This window comes from Ovis canadensis, chromosome 20 (assembly GCF_042477335.2).
Source record: "Ovis canadensis isolate MfBH-ARS-UI-01 breed Bighorn chromosome 20, ARS-UI_OviCan_v2, whole genome shotgun sequence".
NCBI classification, from domain to species: Eukaryota; Metazoa; Chordata; class Mammalia; order Artiodactyla; family Bovidae; genus Ovis; species Ovis canadensis.
This window is the reverse complement of record NC_091264.1, coordinates 40,568,877-40,591,583: the sequence shown is the minus strand read 5'-3', so window position 1 is coordinate 40,591,583 and position 22,707 is coordinate 40,568,877. Positions and strand designations below refer to the sequence as shown.

The window sequence follows — 22,707 nt, the reverse complement described above, 5'->3', positions numbered from 1 at the left end:
TCGGAAGAACCCAGCAGTCCCACAGTCCTCACTTCTTGCCTAAATAAAATCAGCTTGAAATTAATTTCTGGTCCATGATGACTGGTGTGTAGCTGACATAGTCAGAAGATATAAAAGCAGGAAACATCACCAAGGAGGAGCATGTCCATGTGGGGAGAACACTGTCTACAGCTGCTCAGATGGCTAGATTTTTTTTTTCCCCCAGATAAATAAAGTATGAGAAACCATTCTGATCCTTTTATCATGAAGAAACAGCTACCTCAGCAGAGAAGAGGGAGGGGAAATCCAGGAATGGTTGGTGCAATTAGGCAGCTCTCCATGGAAAGCTGTGTGTTTGGCTCCAGGGTCCAGGGACATTATTTCTTCTGGGAACTAATTTCAGCTTCTGCCTTTCAGCTGTAGCTTCTGTTGCTCCAGTTACTGGTGCCTGCAAATCCCAGGCCAAAAGTCCCTTATTCTTGGGCCCCTCTGCTTGTCCCCCTGCCATCCCCACCAGCCCCCGCCGCCTCATGATTACTTTCAGCAGCTTCACTGCACTGCGTGGTGTGGCTGTACTTTATTTTTTCCACCTGTCACTTGTAATGGACACCTGGACTGTTTCCTGGACTGTGTCTTTCCTATTGCATGTAATTTGAAATAAATAGACTCATGTGTCCCTTGGGCAGTTTTCCCTAGGGAAGAATAAAACTGGTAGGACGGAGGAGCAATAAATCTAAATAGAGAAGAAGAATGGCAAAAAAAAAAAAAAAAAAGAATGTTGTCAGGAAAGTACCAAAGCCCCCCTGCAGCCCTGGCCTGTACCTTAGGGCATCAGAGCCAGTCTGAGAGGCAAGTTTTATAGGTTTATGGACCCTGACTTCTGCACCAAACTTGCTCCAACTTTCCAAAGCCATCACCTTGAGGCCTACTGAGCGCATAGGCAGATTATTAAGGGTGAGAGATGCCTCCAGAGCTTGAATATGATCCAAAGAACCAGGCCTCTCTCTCAGAGCAACTTACAACAATGTATGTTTCACGAAACATACCTTTCATAAAAGAAAAAAAGAAAAGCGTATCTCTAGGGCCCCCACCTTTTCTCCAGGATCTTTTGTGCTGTGTACTGGACCTCTGGTGAGACCATTCTTGTGATTTCAGATATGGGGTCTGTACAGGCTGAGTGGGTATGGGGGTCATTGGCAGCCATACTTCTCCCCTCCACCCTTATCTCCCTGCCCGGCACTGCACAGCCTTTCCTGCTTGAAACGGTATCCTTCCACCTTCTCTGAGTGGGAACCAGTACAAAGCAGAAGCTCCGGTTCCTTGTGCAGTGTGATTAAGGGTCAGATCATCGCTCTTGGCTCTTCCTCTTGGCCTCCAGACAAGGCTACAAGGCTAAGCACACGCAAGCACGGGTCTCTGGCTGCTGACCACTGTCAGCAGTTCCGTTGCTGCTTCCCCCAGGGCTAAACAGCCCACGCTGCAGCTGAATATGCTGTGTTATTTCCCCACATGTGACATCAGTGTCACAGAAGCTCGACAGAAGTTCTACCCAGGTGCAGCGAGGGTGCCGCTGAAACCAGCGGGATGAGGGGACACGTGGGGACAACGTCATCCAGTGCCTGGTGGTTTAATGATGCGGAGTGAGTGCACCAGTGCATGACCATGCATGGCCCAGTGCAAGTAGATATGGGTGGAACATGCTTCCACCGGTCATGCAGGGTCACTGTGGGGACCCACCCCAAGGGTGATCAAAGCTCCTACCCAAGACTAGGTTTTCCAGATCATGGACTTTACGCACCTAAAGCTTTGATGATGCTGACCGTTATCTCACTTTTTCATAGGAGACTTCCAGTTCACTGTATTCCCCAACACTTCCCAGAATCCCAGGGATACTGCAGAGTCCAGGTGAGCATCAATCCATGTGAGGGATGGAGGGCCCTTTGCCTATTCTTCCTATGCGGGTTCTAGAAAGCGAGCTAAGGAAAGTCTCAGCTCTGTACTAGGGAGGAGGCTGTGGTGATGTTACATTTCCTGGACACTGAGCATCAGGACAATGCCAGACAGGGTAACTCCAGAAGAAGAGGTGCTTTCCTCTGCTGTGAGTGTTTTCTGAGTAGATAGAAATGTGTTGGCTGCAATATGTTAAAAACATAAGGCATCCATTAGGTAGGAGAAAAGCAATTCACGAAGAGAAGTGGTAGAATTTCTTGACTTCAAAAGCAGTATTGATAGACAGCAAGAGTGACTTTATGCCAAAAAAGAAAAGATATATATGCCTAAAGAATAGAAATAGCATCTTTAGGATATTCAAAGATTCCAAAAAAATTTTTTTTTAATTTCATAGTGTTATCACGTGATGTAGGTTAAGAGAAATCACAAAGAAATACAAATATTAAATGTCACATGAAAGTTAAGCCCACTGGTTATTAAACTTAACCATGAACATGTAGGGGAGCTATCTGCCCCAAACTTTCTGCCACTTTGATAAATCCCAGAGTGGTGTTGATAAGGAGACTCTTTTAGGGCTGTGGTCTTACTATATAAAAGTGGGGGAGAGTGATCAAAACCAGATGGGACATTAATAACTCCTTTATCTGTGTAAATGTAGCAGCAGACACTTATTAGATAATAACACTCTAATAACACTGATAATGTCTCATATATGCATATATGTGTAAAAAATGAATAAAATGAGGGACCAGGGGATCTTCTTAGCTTTGATCAAATATGCAGGCTCATTTAGCTCTCAGAGTCACTCAGAAGGGTAACAGGATCAAAGCATTTCAAGCAGGCAGCATCTGATAATTCTGTTCAATGGGAGAAGTTCTTGGAACAACCCGTGATGCAGACCAGGCCCTAGTCTCTGCCCACCTGCCCCCTGCAGGGGGCAGCTTAGGTGTGAGATGAATTTATACCCGTGAAAGTGTTATCTCCCCTAGAGTCTTCTTCCATTTGGAATCAGTGCCTCTTGTATAAAGTTCATGAGCCTCGCTTCCAGACCCCTAGTAAGCACATGGCCAATTGCAAGGATCACTGCATTCAGAGATGCCCATGCTACGGGTTTCCACATTGTTATAGTTCATCAGAAATCCCTCCTAGCCAAGATACAACTTGTCAAGCAGAGGTCATTTTTACCATAGTCAATTTTGTCTAGAAATGTAGCTGACATTCTTCCTTTCTTTGGTTTCTGGAAAAGAGCTGGGAAATTAGCCTAAGATTAAACTTGTCCTGGAGAAGTAGAAAGGTTATTAAACTTTTACCCACAAGAATGAAAATGATTTACCGTTATTTCTTCCTTTACTATACTAAGCATCACTTTCTTTTTCAAAATATTTAAAAGAAGCACATTCTGTATTTTGTTATCCAAAAAATGCATTGTGATGCTAAGTATAGAAAGACTTTCAAGGTTTTTAAATTGCAGATCATTTAAGCAACCTAATTAGATCAAACACACCTGGAATTTCTGAGTATGTACATGAGGGGAAAAAATTAGTTAAAACATCCTGATTTTAAAAACTTCGGATCGTTCACGAACCTTCTAGATGCTCAATTAAAAAAAAAAAAAAAAAAAAACCTGATGTGAAGAATTAAATACTATTGACCACAAGAGGGAAGCCTAGGCCCATTTTTACTATGCTTTGAGAGGGGCAGGGGGGAAGGAAAGTGATGCTTCCTGAGAACCTTTAAAATATTCACCAATAAACACAGTGTATAAGACAAAGCAACTGTCATCCCCACCTGAGGCTTGCATTTGTGGTTGGTGTGGTTTTGGTGTTTCGAATGGACTTGCTGTTTGACTCCATGTATTATGGGCTACAGTTAGAGATGTGATTTACAAAACTACCTTCCCACTTTCTAAGTGAGAACATGGACCAAAAGACCAGACTTCTGTAAATCTCGGTTTCCTCAGAATAAACTGGAAATATAATGGTGGAAAACACAATGGTGACATTTAATATGATATTAAGTATCTTATTGGGCTTCCCTAGTGGCTCAGTAGTAAGGCTCCACCTGCAATGCAGGAGACCCGGGTTCTATCCCTGGGTTGGGAAGATCCCCTGGGAAAGGAACTGGCAACCCACTCCAGTATTTTTGCCTGGAGAATCCCACGCACAGAGGAGCCTGGTAGGCTACAGTCCATAGGGTCACGAGAGTCAGAGAAGCTTTAGAGATTACACCACCATCACCATTAAAATTAAAGTATTTTGATTGGTAAGGGAGAAAGAGTGTACCAGAAAAGACTCTCATGGTTTGATAAAAACATTGGTGTTGACATTATAAAACATTTTCCAGCACTGGCCATTTCTCATGTATCATCCTATCCAAGTCTTGAAATGACCTGTGTCTTAGATGCCATTCACCCACTCATGGTCTCCCTGGATCTACTGTGATCACCTAACAAACCTCTCGCTTTCAGTCTGTGCTTTACCCATGCTATGTTAATGCAAAGAAGAGCCACCTTCTTGTCATGACCTCCATTTTTTTGGAAAATGTCTTTTATTTATCCTAACATTCAGACTTGAAAACTAACTATAAAATACTTTTTTAAAAAATCATTTTCTTTACCACCTTCCTCATTCTAAGCCAGTCAGTCAGCAGGCCTAAGTAGCCATTCCTCACACTTCACTTTGCCACAGATTGGCAAATACGACATATGGAATTAGAAATGGTGCTGAAAATAATTTGCCAAAATATGGAGGGAACAGGAAACGGTGCCAAAGGAGTGAATCAGTCATTGATTGGACACAAGGAGGCAGCTGTTGAAGGCAGCAGCTCTCAGGCTTCACTGGGGTTTTTTCCAAACTAATCTTTTCTTCACAGTCTTTTAATTACCAAGTTCAGTCCACACCTGTTAGAACAGACAAAGAAATTGAGAAGAACCAACTGGCCCTCGATGCTCAAATCATAGCAGTGGAGCCTGTGGAAATATTCTGAGAGGTGGATTTGAAGTTTCCAACTCCTCCCCTGACATGAGTGTGTGTGTGTGTGTGTAACTTCTTATTTACAAAAACTACACAAAGAAAAGTGACTTCGAACTCCTGAGAGCCTGTACAAGCTCAGGTCTTTGAAACATCAGATATCAAATGGGGTAAAGAGAAAATGGATCAAATTCTCAGACTCTCATCTTCCCAGAGTGGCACAGGGCATATGGCTCAGCACTTCAGTCGTGTCCGCCTCTTTTCAACCCCATGGATGGAGTCCACCAGGCTCCTCTGTCCATGGAATTATCCTGGCAAGAATACTGGAGTGGGTTGCCATTTCCTTTTCTAGGGGATCTTCCCAACCCAGGGACTGAACTAGCATCTCTTGCATTGGCAGGCAGATTCATTTCCCACTGAGCCACCTGGGAAGCCCCTTGTCTATATGGTAAGGAATAAAATTAAGAATATTGCATCTCCCAGGATCTCCCTGGCCCCCGGCTTCTGAATGTGGCCTACATTCTGCCAGTGAAACTTAGTATCGTGAGATTCGGGAAGCACAGACAGGCTGAGAGTTTCTCAGGTAGTGGACACAAGGGTTCACAGACGAAAATCTTGGCAGCATCCTTGGTTTCCCAAGACCTTCCTTCCTCTTGGGTTCTAGAGGAGCCGTGATGTCAGCAGTGGCCCCTACAGGTCCCTCCCTCTCAGAGTTACGGGTCTGCACTGACCTGTGCACCCCCAGGCTTCCTAACAGTTTGAAGATATAATTCCCTTAATAGAGTAGAATTGTAATAAATAACTCTGTGTAGGGTGTCCTCAGGGATTTCTATTTCCTGAATGAGTTCTGACTAGTACAGAAGCTCCTTACCTTTTAATGTCAGAGACGACCTCAATCAGGTACCCTCAAAAATTCCCTCAAACGCACAGGAAGTTAGAGGTCAGGAAAAAACAGGGAACCGTGATTAATGTCCAAATAGAAACTTCTTTCTCATCACATAGAAAGGGAACTGAAAGTCTGTTCTAAAGACTCTCCAATTTAGTAATCTCAGGAAGAGAACCAATCAGTGCCTTAGGACTGAATGACATCATACGTTGCTGGACAACACTTGGGTTGAAGGTGCTATTATAAGACGAAAAATGCAAAGATGTGTAGTCTCTGAGTTTACTATGCATTTATTGAGCATCTTGTAAGAACAAGCCATTATGGCAGCCAGCAAAGGGCAGGCATGGAAAGGTCATTCTTGGTTAAGTGTCATTACAGGAGGTTGGGATAGAGTTGATGATGAGCCTGCAGTATAAGACCACATGATAAGCAGCAACTTACTCTGTAGAACTCTCATCTGGCTCATTCCACTATCTTCAGGAAGCACAGTCCTCAACAATGTTAAGGCAAAACTGTTCGTGCATCCTCCCAGGGATATAGAAGTCCCTATCAGAGGATGTTCAAAACTCTTAATTACAATCAACCATGTATAGAGTGTTGACTCATGAATTGTGAGGAGAGTTGTAGGGCAGGGTAAGGCCTCAGCAGTGTAGAAAAGAGTGTGAACTATCCACCCTAAGTATCCATTGAGATCTTAAGTGGTGAACTCACCATCTCATGAGCCGTGGCACTGCCAGATCTCTCCTCCTTGGAAGTATCTGGATCCAAGCCTTTTCTGGGTGGCTTAACAATTTTTCTACTTTGCTATATTTTCAAAAACATGAAGGTCCATCAACATGACATAACTTTCTGTATTCTCAATGGTGAGCATCAAAATAACTTCTTTGAATCAGAACTTTCATCGCGAGGAAAGAATGGTAAAGCATTCCTGCAGGTTATTATCTTTAATCTTCCAGTTAAAATAAGTTCTGCCCTGTATATATATATATATATAGATAGATAGATAGATAGATAGATAGATAGATAGATATTCATCTATCTGAGTCTTCAAAAATAAGTGTGTGCCCAACAGTCTTCTCCAATCTCGAGTGATATGTGAGTAATAAGAATTAGGAATAGGCTCTCTCTTTCCAATCTACTGTCTCCAGTAACCACAACCTATGTTCCAAGGTACAGCTTTCCATCTCTCTCCAGCTTTGGGTGTGTTGGAGCTCAGTTTCTCCTCCAATGTTCTCTATATACGAAAGAGCCAGGGATCCCAAGCTCTTGGACAGAACTGGCCATCTTGGAGTTTAAGACACTTGAGGAGAATCCTCAAGTAAAAAGTGGCATCTTAAGTGAAGCTTTGTCACTCGGCACTGCCAAGATTCAGGCATTCCTCATAGCCTGACACTGTACCTTGTCTTTATATGACCTGTTGTCCCTTAAATAAATTCCCCAGCTGTCACAGCACAGAACCATGATTTGCCATTAACTCTCACCTTAGGATATTCCCATTGATTCTATTCTCACTAATGTGCTTCAGGTAGATCCCTTTCTAGAACTTGGCTTGAGTTGGAAGAGTCTGTGGATGATTGTCCACTATTCTTGAAAGCTCAGTTTTTCATTCTTTTGGTTTGGTTGTGAGTTTGGTTAATTAAGAAGTTCCTTTTCATCAAATGCACAAAGCTTCTCCTTTCCTGGACCCTTTGCAAGAGTCTTTCCCTTAGCAACAGCAGTGTCATCTCAAAAGATTTTTCTGATTGGCTGCAGCTCAACTGAGTTTAAATTTTTAATCAGTCAGACTCTATGACACCCTACATTCTCTTATCTCATATTCCTGTCTGTTCTAATCCACCTTGAGCTCTCATCAAGACACGGACCCTCATCAAGACACCAAAGAAGAAAATGGCCATAACTAGGGTCCCAATATTAGGACTTTTCATCACTGTCCTGATCAGCCTACAGGAATCGTGGGCTATTAAAGGTAAGTGCTGAGAGAGTTCAAAACTAGGAATAAATAAGTTCTGAGAGCTTTGGAGAAATGAACTGTGGACGTTTGCAAGACAGTCTTTATAATGAAAGAGAAATGTGACAGGTATTATGTGGGTCTAACTCTAGAATTATAATAAATTGTAATTGGAAGAGTTCTCTCCTCACCACAAATTGAAGTAAGTAAAACCAAGAAATATAACTAAAATTAGAGGAGCAAAATTGAGCTGTGTTCTGATTCATGCTATTGACTTTGATATAAACCAAACTTGCAGGGAGATATTTTCTGACAGGCATTAACAAGTTAACTTTCTGTACTTTCATTTTTCATTCCTGGAAAATTAGTAAAAGTTAAAACCTCCAGTAATTTTGTGAGGATTAAATCAGAAAAAAAAAATATCAGAATTTCTTGGCACCTGTTCTAAGCTATTTTTACCTTGGTAGCTATTTTTTGGCCTATGAATCCCAGCAGCCTATTTGGAGCACAGACATTATATTGAAGACCATTAGAAAGGAAAGCCATCAAAAAGCAACCATCCACCCAAGGGAGGGGGAAGGACAGGTATGCTGATATGAGTCGCATTTAATAGACAGCCTCTTGGGACAGTAACAGCCCCAATTAGAATGGAACTTACAGGGCCTTTTGGTCACTATGGCTTAGTAATATTTCCAGAGAGTGGAAAAACGAGAAAGAAATGGAGAGTCTGATGTTATTCTCTCCCATCTTCAGAGCAAATATTGTGTGCGTTTATTATGAAAAAATATTCCTCACCTGGAGTGACCCCCAAAGAGGGTGGCAAGGTGGTAGATAGGCTGGAAATAAGTAAAGACTCATGATGACAGCTGTAGGTTTCTATTGCCCAGAAAGAGCCATATATGAGGATGCCTACCATAAAGGATAACTTCCCCTGGAGTGAAAAAAGGAAGTTAGAATGTGTGCGTGTGTGTGTGTGTGTGTGTGTGTGCGCGTGTGTGTGTGTTAATAGCTGCAGATGCGAAATAAATCCCTACCTATCAATGTACAGTCAGAGTTTAAAACCCACCTCTCATTTGCATACACCACAAAGGCAACATACTATTCAATTGTAGCTTTCTTGTTTGAAATCAGTTATTCCTTTAGTACAGATTATTCTCCCTGTCAACCATAACAGAATGTGTCCCTTAATGACAGTCTAATTTAAATATCTTTAAGATACAAGGGAATGGTGATGAGGTCAATCCAAATATAATCATCCCCTCAGAGGGATGCAGGATGTGGGTATGGATATAGGAAAGTCAGTGCTCTACAATGCTACAAGGTCTCACACTGAATTATTTGGGTACCATCATCTCCATTCATACATTTCATGGCTCTGGTCCTTAAACACAAAGCTATTTCTGATGCTAAAGTACTTGCTGTAGTCCTGATGATATACTAAGAAATTACTCAAAACTAGTCTCATTTCATCTTAAAAACAAACGCAGCATAGAAACAAAGCCACAGTACAATATAATGAAAAACCTACATACAAGTAGATAAAGTGATCTACTCAAGATCACTAGGTAGCTGAATGAGAGTTTGAGATTTAATTTGATTTCAAGTTCATACACAACTTTTTAAACAGTGTTTCTCTCTTCTTAGAGCTGCAGTGCTCTGAGACATGCCCTGGGATTCTGGCTTAAGGAGATTTAATTTCTAGGTCAAGAGTGTGAGGGAACATTTGTCTTATAAGAGCTGCTACTGGATTTCCAAAGAGGGAATCATTTCTCAGTCAGTAACAAGGAATCAAACAAAAGTTTCATGGGACTCCGGGTTTTCAGCCCTCATTTCCTTCAGCCCACACATTGTCCCTTTGCTTCTCCACCCCTAGCTCTGCTCAACATGAATGTCCTCCACGCAGGCCTTGTCCTTCAACCCATCCCTCCTCTCCACCACTCCTCCTTCCCACGTGGCCCTCTCTTTCTACCACCCCTGCCCACATATGTGCATCTCACATCCTGGGTTCTTCTCCATCTTCCTCTCCTGGTTCCCACCCTGACCCCCTTTCTTGTCGTTTCAGAGGACCATGTGATCATCCAGGCTGAGTTCTATCTGAACCCTGAGGAATCAGCCGAGTTTATGTTTGACTTTGATGGTGATGAGATTTTCCACGTGGATATGCAGAAGAAGGAGACAGTGTGGCGGCTTCCAGAATTTGGACGTTTTGCCAGCTTTGAGGCTCAGGGTGCCCTGGCCAATATGGCTGTGATGAAAGCCAACCTGGACATCATGATAAAGCGCTCCAACAACACCCCGAACACCAATGGTACCTCTGCTCCAGTCCTCCTAGACTTGGGAATTGTAGCTTTAAACAGATGCTTGAGCTCTTTGGTTTTTGTTACTGAGACTTTCCCCTCAGGGCCTATTCTTGTCGTATGCAAACCCCACATTCTTATGCCACCGGCCCAAAAACTTCATGAATTTTCTCCTTTCTTGATGTGCTCACATCTTGCCTTTGGCAATCATGGTCTCTCATAAAGCCTTTGCCCTGAGTCCATGCTGGGGGAGCCAGGAATGAGGTCATTGAATATGTTATGCCCAGTACTGGTTCCCCTTTCATGGGGGAGGGAATAAGAGCTGGGTATCTGAGACCACAGCATAGATTCCCAAGACAGTTTCAGCTACTATGTCAGCCTTGAGGGGAGGAAGAGGGGCAGGGCTAAGCAGGGAAGGCTAATTTCTGTCGCTTGTCTCCCAGTTCCTCCAGAAGTGACTCTGCTCCCAAACAAGCCTGTGGAACTGGGAGAGCCCAACACACTCATCTGCTTCATTGACAAGTTCTCGCCACCCGTGATCAGTGTCACGTGGCTTCGAAATGGCATACCTGTCACTGACGGAGTGTCACAGACGGTCTTCCTGCCCAGGGATGACCACCTTTTCCGCAAGTTCCACTACCTCCCCTTCCTGCCCACAACAGAGGATGTCTATGACTGCAAGGTGGAGCACTGGGGTCTGAACGAGCCTCTTCTCAAGCACTGGGGTGAGAACCGCCCTTCAGTCTCCTTTACTTCATTGCTCCTCCTGTGATGCATGTGTCTGGTCCTTAGGGACCCCGAGGATCTGCTTCACAACTGCTCCAGTTCTGGTTTCTGGTCTTCTCCCATTGCTCTGCTTTCCCCTCTTCTCGTCTGTAATTCCCTGACATCATCCTGTCTTCCTCTCATTTAATTGGTGAAAAAAAAAAATATTCTTTTGACTAAGCATCATATATTTTGTGCTAAGTGCTGCTGCCTACCACATGCATTTCTTATGTACTCTGACTTATTTTTCCCCAGAGTATGAAGCTCCAGCCCCCCTCCCAGAGACGACAGAGAATGCGGTGTGTGCCCTGGGCCTGATTGTGGCTCTGGTGGGCATCATTGCAGGGACCATCTTCATCATCAAGGGCGTGCGCAAAGCCAACACTGTTGAAGGCCGAGGGCCTCTGTGAGGCACCTGCAGGTGAGTCTGCTGTGGTCAGAGGATGACATCTCTGGAATGATTCAAGTGGAGGAAAAGAGTGAGGAAAAGGACATGCAATGCCTTTAAAGGAAAACCATCCCAGAAGTCATGGCTCCTGATTTATCACACTGGACAGAATCAGACATTGTCATCATCTGATATCCCCAAACACCCCATTCCATACATGTCACCAGAGATCATGCCTTCAGTCTTGGAAACTATCTCCAGTACCCAAAATAGTTGTTTCACATTAAAATAGTGAGTCCAATGATCTGGGAAAGCCAGCCTCAAAATTACAACACTTCCTGGCTTTATATTTCCTGAGATAAGACATCAGCTTTGAAGCATTTCCAGAATGTCACTTTTTGGGGGTGTAGGGTAACTGTATGAAGTGGAAATCTCTTGGAGACCCATGCCTGCTTTTGCCCCTCCATTCTGAGAGAAAAAAAAAAGGGTGTCAGAAGATCTAAGAGAAAGTGAAACATGGCCTGATCCCTCATTCTTTCAGGGAAGGTAGGAAATAGCAGTTCATGTTGGAAAGGTTGCATTTATGAGAGGTCGCACAAATATTAAGAGGCTTTTCCAAAGTCAGGGGTTAAGGAGTAAGAGTAAGGAATCTGAAGATAAGAGCTCAAAATATTCATCTTAAACGCTATAGTAACTACGTGTGTTCTGCTACAGGTAATGGACTTTGTTAGAGAGAAGATCAATGAAGATATTTCTGCCTTAATAGCTTTACAAACCTGGCAATGCTCCAACTGTTCACCTGAAGACAACCATGCTTCAGCATTTCCCAGTCCTTTACTTATGCTAAGAGTAAGATGCCTTCCACAATCTCCAGGTTCTAATGTCGAGTTATTCCCTGTCTACTGCTCCTTCTTGTATTGGTTTTCCCTCCATTCTCCACTGTCTTCTTATTATCACCATGTAATGCCTTTGGAATAGACCCCATAGGATCCTTATTTTTCCTGCTATGGAACCTTTGGAAAGTTCTATGGGGGCATCTCTTGTATACTTATTACTTGGAGTTTCTTCAAACTGTGATTGTCATTTTTCTGAATACAGTAAACTTCAAGTGGGTCTCAGGTTGAAGTTTTTGGTGTCTGAGTCAGTTCTTCATGGAGGCTGGGGAATATAGATGATCCTTTCATCCTGTAATGTCTAAATGGTGAATGTATCTATAGGCTTTGTCGTTAATCAGAGATATCCTAGTTCATTAGAACTCTACTCTCATTTGGAGGATCTGCCAGCAATCCAGTTGTCACGGTCTGGTCCTCATCTGCAAAACACTAGAGTAAGGTTTATTTGTTGAGAGATGACTTAACAACAAATTCATAGTCTGGTTTGGATTCTTATGCCTCTGAATCAATGTGATATTTGGATCATGAATAAAGTGAATCTCAAACCTTAAGGCAGATTCTGATAGTGGAGGACACAGGTGGTGGGGAACAGATGGTGGTGGAGTGGTGGGCACGACAGAAGCACATGCATATACGTAAGAGGGTTGGCACAGCAGCACCATGCATTTTAGGCTTAAGGAAGGATGAGATTGGACACTAAGGGTTAGCATTGTCTATCTTCTCAACATGCATGTGTGTGTGCTAAGTCGCTTCAATCATGTCCAACTCTGTGCAACTCTGTGGACTATAGCCCCCCAGGTTCTTCTGTCCATGGGGATTCTCCAGGCAAGAACACTGAAGTGGGTTGCCATGCCCTCCTTCAGAAGATCTTCCTGACCCAGGGATCAAACCTATGTCTTTCGTCTTTTATGTCTCCTGCATTGGCAGGTGGATTCTTTATCACAAGCACCACCTGGGAAGCCCTTTCCTTAACATCTGGTGGTGGTGGTTTTGTTGCTAAGTTGTGTCCAACTCTTGCAACCCCATGGACAGTAGCCTGCCAGGCTCCTGTGTCCATGGGATTCTCCAGGCAACATTACTGGAGTGGGTTGCCATTTCCTTCACCAGGGGATCTTCCCAAACCAGGGATCAAACCCAGGTCTCCTGCATTGCAGGCAGACTCTTAACCTTTTTTTTACATAAACTTTATCTTTTCTTAACATAGACTGAAGCTAATTTGCATCACATTGAATTATTATGAAAATAAATAAATAAATGAAAATGCAAGCAAATTTAGATATCATGCTTAGTGATAGTAATATTCCATATATTATAAATTCCACTATTTTCTTCAAAGTTTTAAGAGAAGCAAAACAAAAGCAAGCCAAATCAAGGCAGCATGACCTCGAAAGGACAGCAGAATATGCCATCACAAAATATGCCTCTTTGGCATAAAGATTATTTTGAGCCAATAGGTGATTTTAAATAATAGAACTTAAATTATTTGTTGCCCACAGGAGTCTACTATAGTAAATACTTCCGGTTTAGTAGAAACTCAAATACAAAAAATTAAGCCATTTGGCTAAAAGAGATTAATCCCTCTTCCCATAAAGTATTTTATTTGGTACCAAATTTCAGTCTCCGGGTATTTTCCTTCTGGTAGTTATCAGCTGTCCCCCTGATGAGCCGTGTTCTCTCAAGGGTCTTACAGGTATTCACGGGAACTCTAATATGGTAATACATCAGATGATCTCATCGTACCTTTAGAAACAGGAAAATGAACAATACGATGAGCAGCAGAAAAAACTTCTTCAAACGTTATTTCGTAACCTCTTAATTTCACAGTGAAATGAGTTACCCTAATGATGACTGAGAGTGAGCTAGTAACAAATATCGAAATGTGAGAGGATGCCCAAAAAGGGGGGAAACTGTTAAAGTGATTACACAAGGAGGCCATTAGACTGAGGTGGCTCAAATGCCTTGGTAACCGACATAAGCAAGCCTAAACCCAAGTCAGTTCTAATACCTGTTAACGCACTCATATCCCAGAAAACGAATTTAAGAACAACCAATCACAAACACCCACTTAACACTTTTTCAACTCAGGCAGCCACTTAAGTTATAGCTAGTCAAATAATTTTCTTTCTTTCCTTCTGCCTCAGTTCTATAAAAGTCCTTTCCCCAACTTGTGTTTGTCGAGTGCTCCTAACCACTTTTAATTTGGCACTGCTGGATTTGAGTTCATGTTTCCTCAAACTCTTGAAAACACTTTGGTGGGCCCCAGCTTATCTGATTATAAATGATGTTGTATATTTAATTTTTGTTTAATGGCTTCATTGCCAAGTAGATATTTTTTGGTTGGTTTTTAATTCTTCAGCCTTGATGAACTTTCTTGCTATTTGTAGCAGGGTTTTTTGGGGGGTGGGGAGCCTACCTTGGAATCAAGAAAATGATACCATTCATAATAGCATCCAAAAGATGACAGTTAGCAAGGAATAATATGATTAAAATGAGTAAGATTTCTATAGTTAAAACTACAAATCATCATTAGGAGAAATTAATGGATCTACATAAATGATTAGAATATAAAGTTTGGAGACAGTAGGAGTAAATATTTGAAAGATAATCAATTGTCTGTAAATCTATATTCAGTAAAAAAAAAAAATAGATGGGGAAACAATGGAAACAGTGAGAAACTTTGTTTTGGGGGGCTCAAAAATCACTGCAGATGGTGATTGCAACCATGAAATTACAAGATGCTTGCTCCTTGGAAGAAAAGCTATGACCAACCTAGACAGCATATTAAAAAGCAGAGACAGTACTTTGCCAACAAAGGTCTGTCTAGTCAAAGCTATGGTTTTTCCAGTAGTCATGTATGGATGTGAGAGTTGGACTATAAAGAAAGCTGAGTGCTGAAGAATTGATGCTATTGAACTGTGGTATTGTAGAAGACTCTTGAGAGTCCCTTGGACTGCAAGGAGATCCAACCAGCCCATCCTAAAGGAAATCAGTCCTGAATATTCATTGGAAGGACTGATGCTGAAGCTGAAACTCTAATCCTTTGGTCACCTGATGTGAAGAACGGACTCATTTAAAAAGACCCTGATGCTGGGAAAGATTGAAGACAGGAGGAAAAGGGGATGACAGAGGATGAGATGGTTGGATGGCATCACCAACTTGATGGACATGGGTTTGAACAAGCTCTGGGAGTTGGTGATGGACAGGGAAGCCTGGTGTGCTGCAGTCCATGGGGTTGCAAAGAGTCGGACATGACTGAACTGAAATGAAAAATCTCATTAACATCATGGGAAGGGATTTTGCTTGCTTGATTCCTTGCTAGTTTTATTTCTTCAGTGTTTTGGGGTTTTGGTGGTTGTAGTGATGGTATGGGAGGACTGCCAACCTGATATTAAAAGTTCACATGTAAATACTATAGTCTTAGATTAGCCAATAAAATTTTGAAAAATTAGGAAAAAAGCTGGAAGAAATAAATACAAGATAATGAAAGCTATATGAGTTAATGTTATATATTAATCTAGGGTGGTGTTGGCTCAAGTATAAGCAAACTGCACAACAGAACAAAAAAGAAATTCTAGAAACAGCCGCCCACAAACACAATGCTCTGGTCTATAGTGAGACTGCAGAGCAATGGGGGAAAGAGTGTCTTTTCAATCAATGCCACTAGGTCATTTGAATGTCTATTTAAGAAAAGTTACTGTGACACATACTCAAATGTTAATAAAAAACAATTTCAGATGGATTGAACAAATTTAGTAAAATTTAACATTTAAGCAAACCAGGCCTTGGATTTCAATTGCTGGATAATCTAAACTGCTTTATCAGATGTACGGCTACACAGATTGTCTATTTTGAGTCAGTTTTGGTAAATCATATAAGGTAAATCATATGGGCTTTCCTGGTGGCTCAGAAGATAAAGAATCTGCCTGCAATGTGGGAGATCTGGGTTTGATTCCAGGATTGGGAAGATCCCCTGCAGAAGGAAATGGCAACCCACTCTACTATTCTTGCCTGGAGAATCCCATGGACCAAGGAGCCTGGTAGGTTATAGTCCATGGGATCACAAAGAGTCGGACACAACTAAGTGACTAACACACTTTCATGTGGTAGATTAAAGAAGACTACAAATTCTTTGGCATTTATCTCATGAAGACATAGATTATATATCCCTTCCCCATAAATCTGGACTGACCTCTACTCCCTTAGATCATTAGAATGTGATGGAAATGACTCCACACACATTTTGAGGCTAAGTTTGACTTCCCTCTCTTGGGAGTCCTGAGCCATCAGGTAAGACGTTTGTCTTCATTGCTGATGGGGCCGCATGGGACTTCATGCAGAGGGAGAGTGTGTCCAGTGTCCCAGAAGAGCCTCCAGAGGACCCCAGCCCCAGTCACTGTCTGACTGTAGCCACGCGAGAGACCTTCCGTGAAAACCACACACTAAGCCCAGTCGGCTCCCTGAACAAAGACTAATCCTCAAACAGCTGTAGTTTTAAGTCACTAAGTTTGGGATGATTTGTTACACAGAAATAGATCATAAAATGTAATGTTTTTTCAGTGAATTTCACCTAAAATATCAAATCCACTGGCACAAAGTTCTTTATATTGTCCCATACATGGAACAACAGACTAGTTCCAAATAGGAAAAGGAGTACATCAAGGCTATATATTGTCACCATGCTTATTTAATTTATATGCAGAGTACATCTTGAGAAACGCTGGGCTGGATGAAGCACAAGCTGGAATCAAGATTGCTGGGAGAACTATCAATAACCTCAGATATGCAGATGATACCACCCTTATGGCAGAAACTGAAGAACTAAAGAGCTTCTTGATAAAAGTGAAAGAGAGTGGAAGAGTTGGCTTAAAGCTCAACATTCAGAAAACTAAGATCATGGCATCTGGTCCCATCACTTCATGGCAAATAGATGGAGAAACAGTGGAAACAGTGGCTGACTTTATTTATTTATTTATTTATTTGGCTCCAAGATTACTGCAGATGGTGATTGCAGCCATGAAATTAAAAGAGGCTTACTGCTTGGAAGAAAAGTTATGACCAACCTAGATAGCATATTAAAAAGCAGAGACATTACTTTGTCAACAAAGGTTCGTCTAGTCAAGGCTATGGTTTTTCCAGTGGTCACATATGGATGTGAGAGTTGGACTATAAAGAAAGCTGAGTGCTGAAGAATTGATGCTTTTGAACTGTGGTGTTGGAGAAGACTCTTGAGAGTCCCTTGGACTGCAAGGATATCCAACCAGCCCATTCTAAAAGAGGTCAGTCCTGGGTATTCATTGGTAGGATTGATGTTGAAGCTGAAACTCCAATCCTTTGGCCACCTGATGCGAAAAGCTGACTCATTGGAAAAGACCCTGATGCTGGGAAAGATTGAGGGCAGGAGAAGGGGACAACAGAGGATGAGATGGTTGGATGGCATCACCAACTCAATGGACATGGGTTTGGGTGGACTCCAGGAGTTGGTGATGGACAGGGAGGCCTGGTGTGCTGCAGTTCCTGGGGTTGCACAGAGTCGGACACAACTGAGCAACTGAACTGAACTGAACTGGGTATCTTTTTAATGTCTGAAGACTCTTTAGGAATATTTTTGCATTCTGGATATTAATAATTTGTAATTTAGATTTTTTCCCTATTTTTAGCCGCCTTATAGGTGATTTATTTTAAAAATGAAAGAAAGAAAAAAAATAAATAAAAATGAAAGAAAGAAAGGAGACCTAGTTCTGTTTATCATGCATTTAGTTTCAATTGCCTTAATTTTCTCTTTATTATTTCATTTCTTCTATTTTTTCGGTTAAATTTACTTTTCCTAGATTCTTCATTTAAAAGCTTAGATCTCTGAATTTTATGTTTTTATTTTCATATAAATATAAATATACATTTATATTTTAAATCTATAAACTTCCCTCTGGAGATTTCCCTCTGGAAATTGCTTTGGTTGTATATCATAAATTTTGAAAGTCTATTTTAACATTCCAATAGTTTTCTAATTTCTCATCGAATTTATTCTTTGATAAGCTATGGATTATTTAGAAGTGTATTACTTTACTTCCAAAAACTTGGCTATTATCTCAACTAAATATCCCTAATTACAGAGTACAAAAAACTCAAGATAAAACAAAGAAATGAAGTAAAGAAATCTACCGGACCCACACATGACTGAAATTCAGGAATAAAAATTAAAACTGTGATTGAATCTTGATGAAATTCTCTTGTTGGGGCTCAGGGAAGTCTGTCCCCAAATATGGCACAATGGTATGTTACAAAGTGGCTAACACAAGGACACTCTTACCCTCCTTTCTGTCTCCCTAATAGCAGGAAATAATCTCTCATGCAAAAGATGTGATGGGGACAAAATAGATGATTAAATAGTTAATCCCAGTAGGGGGTTGTAAGTAAAAACTTTGAGAAACCCCTGTTAGTTAATGATGACTTGAGAAAGCAGGTTCACTTAACCACAAAACCAAGCAGGCTTGCTGAGCAGCAAAACCACACAGCAGTAGCCTAAGACATGCCCCCAAACAATAAAACGGTGGTGTCCTAAGACCCACATCCTGCCCAGTGAGCTCAGGAAGTTAATGATCCCTAGGACACGCTCTCTGCACACATATAAAACATTCAATTGTTAACCAGCTTGACTACTTAGGGACAAGAAAACTAAAAATAGGGAAAAAATAGCTAAAAATAGGGGAAAAATCTAAATTACAAATTATTAATATCCAGAATGCAACCTGGAGGAGGAGCTAATGATGAAAACAACAAGTCTACTCAAGAAAGAAGGGCTTCTCCCCCTCCCCACTTTTCCTTTGCTTATGAAATTGTAGCTCAGGAAGTTCTTGGGTCGGTCTGGGCATGTCTGGCTCACCCACCTGTAAACCTCACAGGTGTCCCATTCTAGTAAATCACTTCTTATCTTCCGCTTCGCTCTCTCACTGAATTCTTCTCTGCAGAGGCATCAAGGACTATGGTACCAAAGCTCTTTGGAGCCCTCTGAAATGACAACAATTGGTTTAGATGAACACCCTGCTTCTGGAAGTAAGACACACTCAGCACCAGAGACAGGAATTCAACCAAGAAGTCTGTGTAAACAAATTTTGTTGCTTCTATAATTTACTACCTCAAGCCCAAACTCTGTTCAGATTCTTCACTATTGCAGTGCTCTAAACCGAAGTTTCTTGGTCCTATCAATTACTCACAAATGTGTTTCTTTGTCTAAAAAGCATAAAAGCCACCTGCTCTGGCCACTTCTTAGATTCTGTTTCTATGAGACTTCCATGCACATGAGTTAAAATTAGTTTCTTTTTCTTCTGCTAATCTGTCTTGGGTCAATTTTATTATTAGCTCTGCCAAAAAGAGCTAAAGACAGATAGAGAGGGAAATTCCCACCCCCATTTTTTTCTACCTTTTTTTCCTTGAAAGCAGATGCTTCTCATTCCATGTTTATTTGAGAAAAGCTTTGTAAAGAAATGTCAGTAAAAGGTATTCAGATGCAAGGGAAGCTCTTAGGGTTGAATACAAAAGGGCAGGAAAGAATGAAGATAAAGTACTGCCTCCAGTTCAGTTCAGTTCAGTTGCTCAGTCGTGTCTGACTCTTTGCGACCCTATGAATCGCAGCACACCAGGCCTCCCTGTCCATCACCAACTCCCGGAGTTTACTCAAACTCATGTCCATTGAGTTGGTGATGCCATCCCCCCATCTCATCCTCTGTCGTCCCCTTCTCCTCCTGCCGCCAGTCCCTCCCAGCATCAGGGTCTTTTCCAATGAATCAACTCTTCTCATGAGGTGGCCAAAGTATTGGAGTTTCAGCTTTAGCATCAGTCCTTCCAATTAACACCCAGGATTGACTGCCTTCAGTACTGGGGATTTCCAGGCCAAGGGTCAGGGGCTGAGGAAGCTATCAAGAAAGGCTATTTTCTGCAGGAGCAAACCTGCAGAATCTCTTTGTGGATTAAAAGTGCAGGTAACACTTCCATGCTGGAGAACAGCTGAAACCAATGGTTTTTCTTCTTGTGAGTGTCATTGTATTCACTTCAGTTTAGGAGACCTGCAGGAGACAAAGGTGAGCATTGTTTTACTAATTCTACAAGCAGCTTCTTTTCCTCTCTTCCAAAGGGTCTCCTGTTAAAGCAGTACTGTAAGAAGTGAGAAAAAATTCCTAAAAATCCCTGAGCTAAAGCTGCTTGAGAGAGCTGGCCTTTTACTAACTGTCAAGAAGTTTAGAATTCAAAACCTTTCTCATTATGTCTGTCTCCTGTCTTGTCATCTCTACGATCAATTCTAGGAGACCGTGTGTGTGTGTGTGTGTGTGTGTGTGTGTGTGTGTGTGTGTGTGTGTGTGTGTGTACACAGGTGCGCTTATGCCTATGCACTCACTCAGTCGTGTCTGACTCTTTCCAACCTTAGGGACTATAGTCCCCAGGCTCCTCTGTCCATGAAATTTTCCAGCCAAGAATACTGGAGTGTGTTGCTATTTCCTATTCCAAGAGATATTCCCGACTCAGGGATGAAACCCATGTCTCTTGTGTCTCCTGCATTGGCAGGTAGATTCTTTACCACTGAGCCAGAGACCAAATCTATCTCTAAAAGAGGATTAAAGGGCATGACCTGTTGGCTGAAGTCCAGAGTGTCCTGGGAAACTGAAGGGAAGATATACAGATTTACAAGATATGGAGGCAATTCTCTTACCAGATTCAATGTCCTCAGACCCAGAGCCCCATCTGAAATTTCTCGACACTGCAACCACACCAGATGATGCCAGGGCAGAAAGGAGAGCGACCCTGAGAACTCGTGACCCATGAAGCTTCTGTCACACAAACCCAGTATAATTTCATCACCCTGGGGCTCTTCCTGCATTTGTCCCAGGATCTCCACCCCGAATCACCAAGCATGTTAACCTTTCCCTTATCTCTACAGGTCATAACCGCTTATGTTTCAACTATAAGTAATCAAGGACTATTGATTTCTGGATTTCCAGGGAAATAACGGCTTTATACAGTGTCACTGAGACAGAGAACTGAGCAAAGCCATCGTTCTTTTTGCAAAAAAAAAAAAAAAAAGCCTGTGGGTGGGGTCTCAGCTGTAAACAGGCTCCTCACGTTTCTGATTCCTGAAGTGGGTGAACAGCCCCACCACAAGGAAGAGCAGACCCAGAACAAAGCCCCCTATTCCACTCATCATCTTACTCTGAGCAGAGCCAGACTGTGCCCCTGAGAAAAGAAGCTAGTTTTGTGATTTTTATCTGAAATACAACTTTGCTAATTGAGACTCTGAGACTGAGAGCTTCAGGAATGAGGGAGGGCAGCCGGAAGAACTAAAATAACTGACCGCTGCTAGAGAAAGAATGTAAAAATCACGCTGAGTAGCTACAAGGCTCAGGAACTGACTGGCTTCAATAGCACAGCCCTGACACAAGGCCACGTGACTTCAGTGCCAGGATGGATGAGAAGTCAGGGATTGAATGAAGTTAAGTATCTTCTCTCAGATGGCAGAGTAAGGCTGGACTCCTCTCAAGTCAGGAAAAGTGCCTACATTAGAGAGGATGCGCCCTTCAAACAACAATGAACTCAGGGCAACAGTATCAGAAGTGCAAGCCCAGTCTAAGGCAGGGACAGGTGCCCCGGGCCACGCAGTGACCATGACTTGAGATTTCATGGAGCTTCAGATTGGGGACACCTCTTTTCTCCTTGTCAGGCAGAACTGCCTCCCCTTGGGGCACAGGTATCTGGAGAAACTATGGCAGGATAAACTATTAGACGATTTTTATCACAGGATATCACACAGCTCCCCCAATAACCTCAGCTGAAGGGCAGGAGAACATAAGCAAATGAACACATGGTGTAGGGAGAGGAGGCACCTGACACTCAGGGGAAAACAAGCCCCCTCCACGGTGGGTGAGGAACTCACAAGATCAGAATGCTTCTCACTCCGTTCCACTGTGAGAGGGCTCGTCTGACTGGGGTGCTCCACTTGGCAGGTGTAGACCTCTCCACTCTGAGGAACCATTTCAAGCATCACCATGGTCTGGAGGGTCTAGTCTCCGTTCTGGATCAGGCCTGTGGAGATCACCCCAGCCTCCTCTTCCTGGCCTTTCCAGAACCACCTGACTTCAGCATGGCCCAGATAGAAACCATCCACAGAGCAGACCAGGAGGTCGTGGTGCTGCAGGGGCTGGGTCTTTGCAGGATACACAGTCACTATAGGCTCCACTGGGAGAGAAAAGGTGGAGGAAATCAGTGAGGAAGGCAGAGCAAATCTCCCTGGCTGCCTTTCTGCCCCTAGTCTCTAGTCCCATGCTCCAGTCTTGGCAGACCTCTCTGAAAACTGGCCATGTGACCCAACAGGAGTTAGAACCATGAGCCTAGACTTTAATTCTTACAATACGGGACTGTTAGATTTCAGAGATGTGGAGGAAATTAATTTTGTTTTGTTTTTTCATAGCCCAAAAGAATTATTCATTATGACCTGATGTGTTTACCAATCTTTGCAAGGTATTTAGGGTTGACTAAAAAATTAGTCACAACCTGTAAGTAGAGAGCTATTTTATTTGGTGGGAATGCTAAGGTATCTGAGCCTGGGAGACAGAATCTCAGTGGCCCTGAGAAAACCGTTCCAAGGTG

General features: G+C 42.4%; 1 protein-coding gene across 1 annotated transcript; it reads left to right on the top strand.

Annotated features, from left to right (window-relative positions):
• The first annotated feature begins 7,431 nt into the window (after window positions 1–7,431).
• LOC138425242 (mamu class II histocompatibility antigen, DR alpha chain) lies at window positions 7,432–12,307 on the top strand. The gene is made up of 5 exons (XM_069562867.1): window positions 7,432–7,750; window positions 9,795–10,040; window positions 10,473–10,754; window positions 11,050–11,215; window positions 11,897–12,307. The coding sequence occupies exons 1-4, from the start codon at window positions 7,672–7,674 to the stop codon at window positions 11,202–11,204; spliced, it is 762 nt and encodes a 253-aa protein (XP_069418968.1). The 5' UTR covers window positions 7,432–7,671; the 3' UTR covers window positions 11,205–11,215; window positions 11,897–12,307.
• The last annotated feature ends 10,400 nt before the right edge of the window (window positions 12,308–22,707 follow it).

Excerpts from the sequence above, each read along its gene's own strand:
- LOC138425242 (XM_069562867.1), top strand. The coding sequence starts at position 7,672 with ATGGCCATAACTAGGGTCCCAATATTAGGACTTTTCATCACTGTCCTG. Across the intron at positions 10,041-10,472 it reads CAACACCCCGAACACCAATG|TTCCTCCAGAAGTGACTCTG; the intron begins GTACCTCTGCTC and ends CTTGTCTCCCAG. Across the intron at positions 10,755-11,049 it reads GCCTCTTCTCAAGCACTGGG|AGTATGAAGCTCCAGCCCCC; the intron begins GTGAGAACCGCC and ends ATTTTTCCCCAG.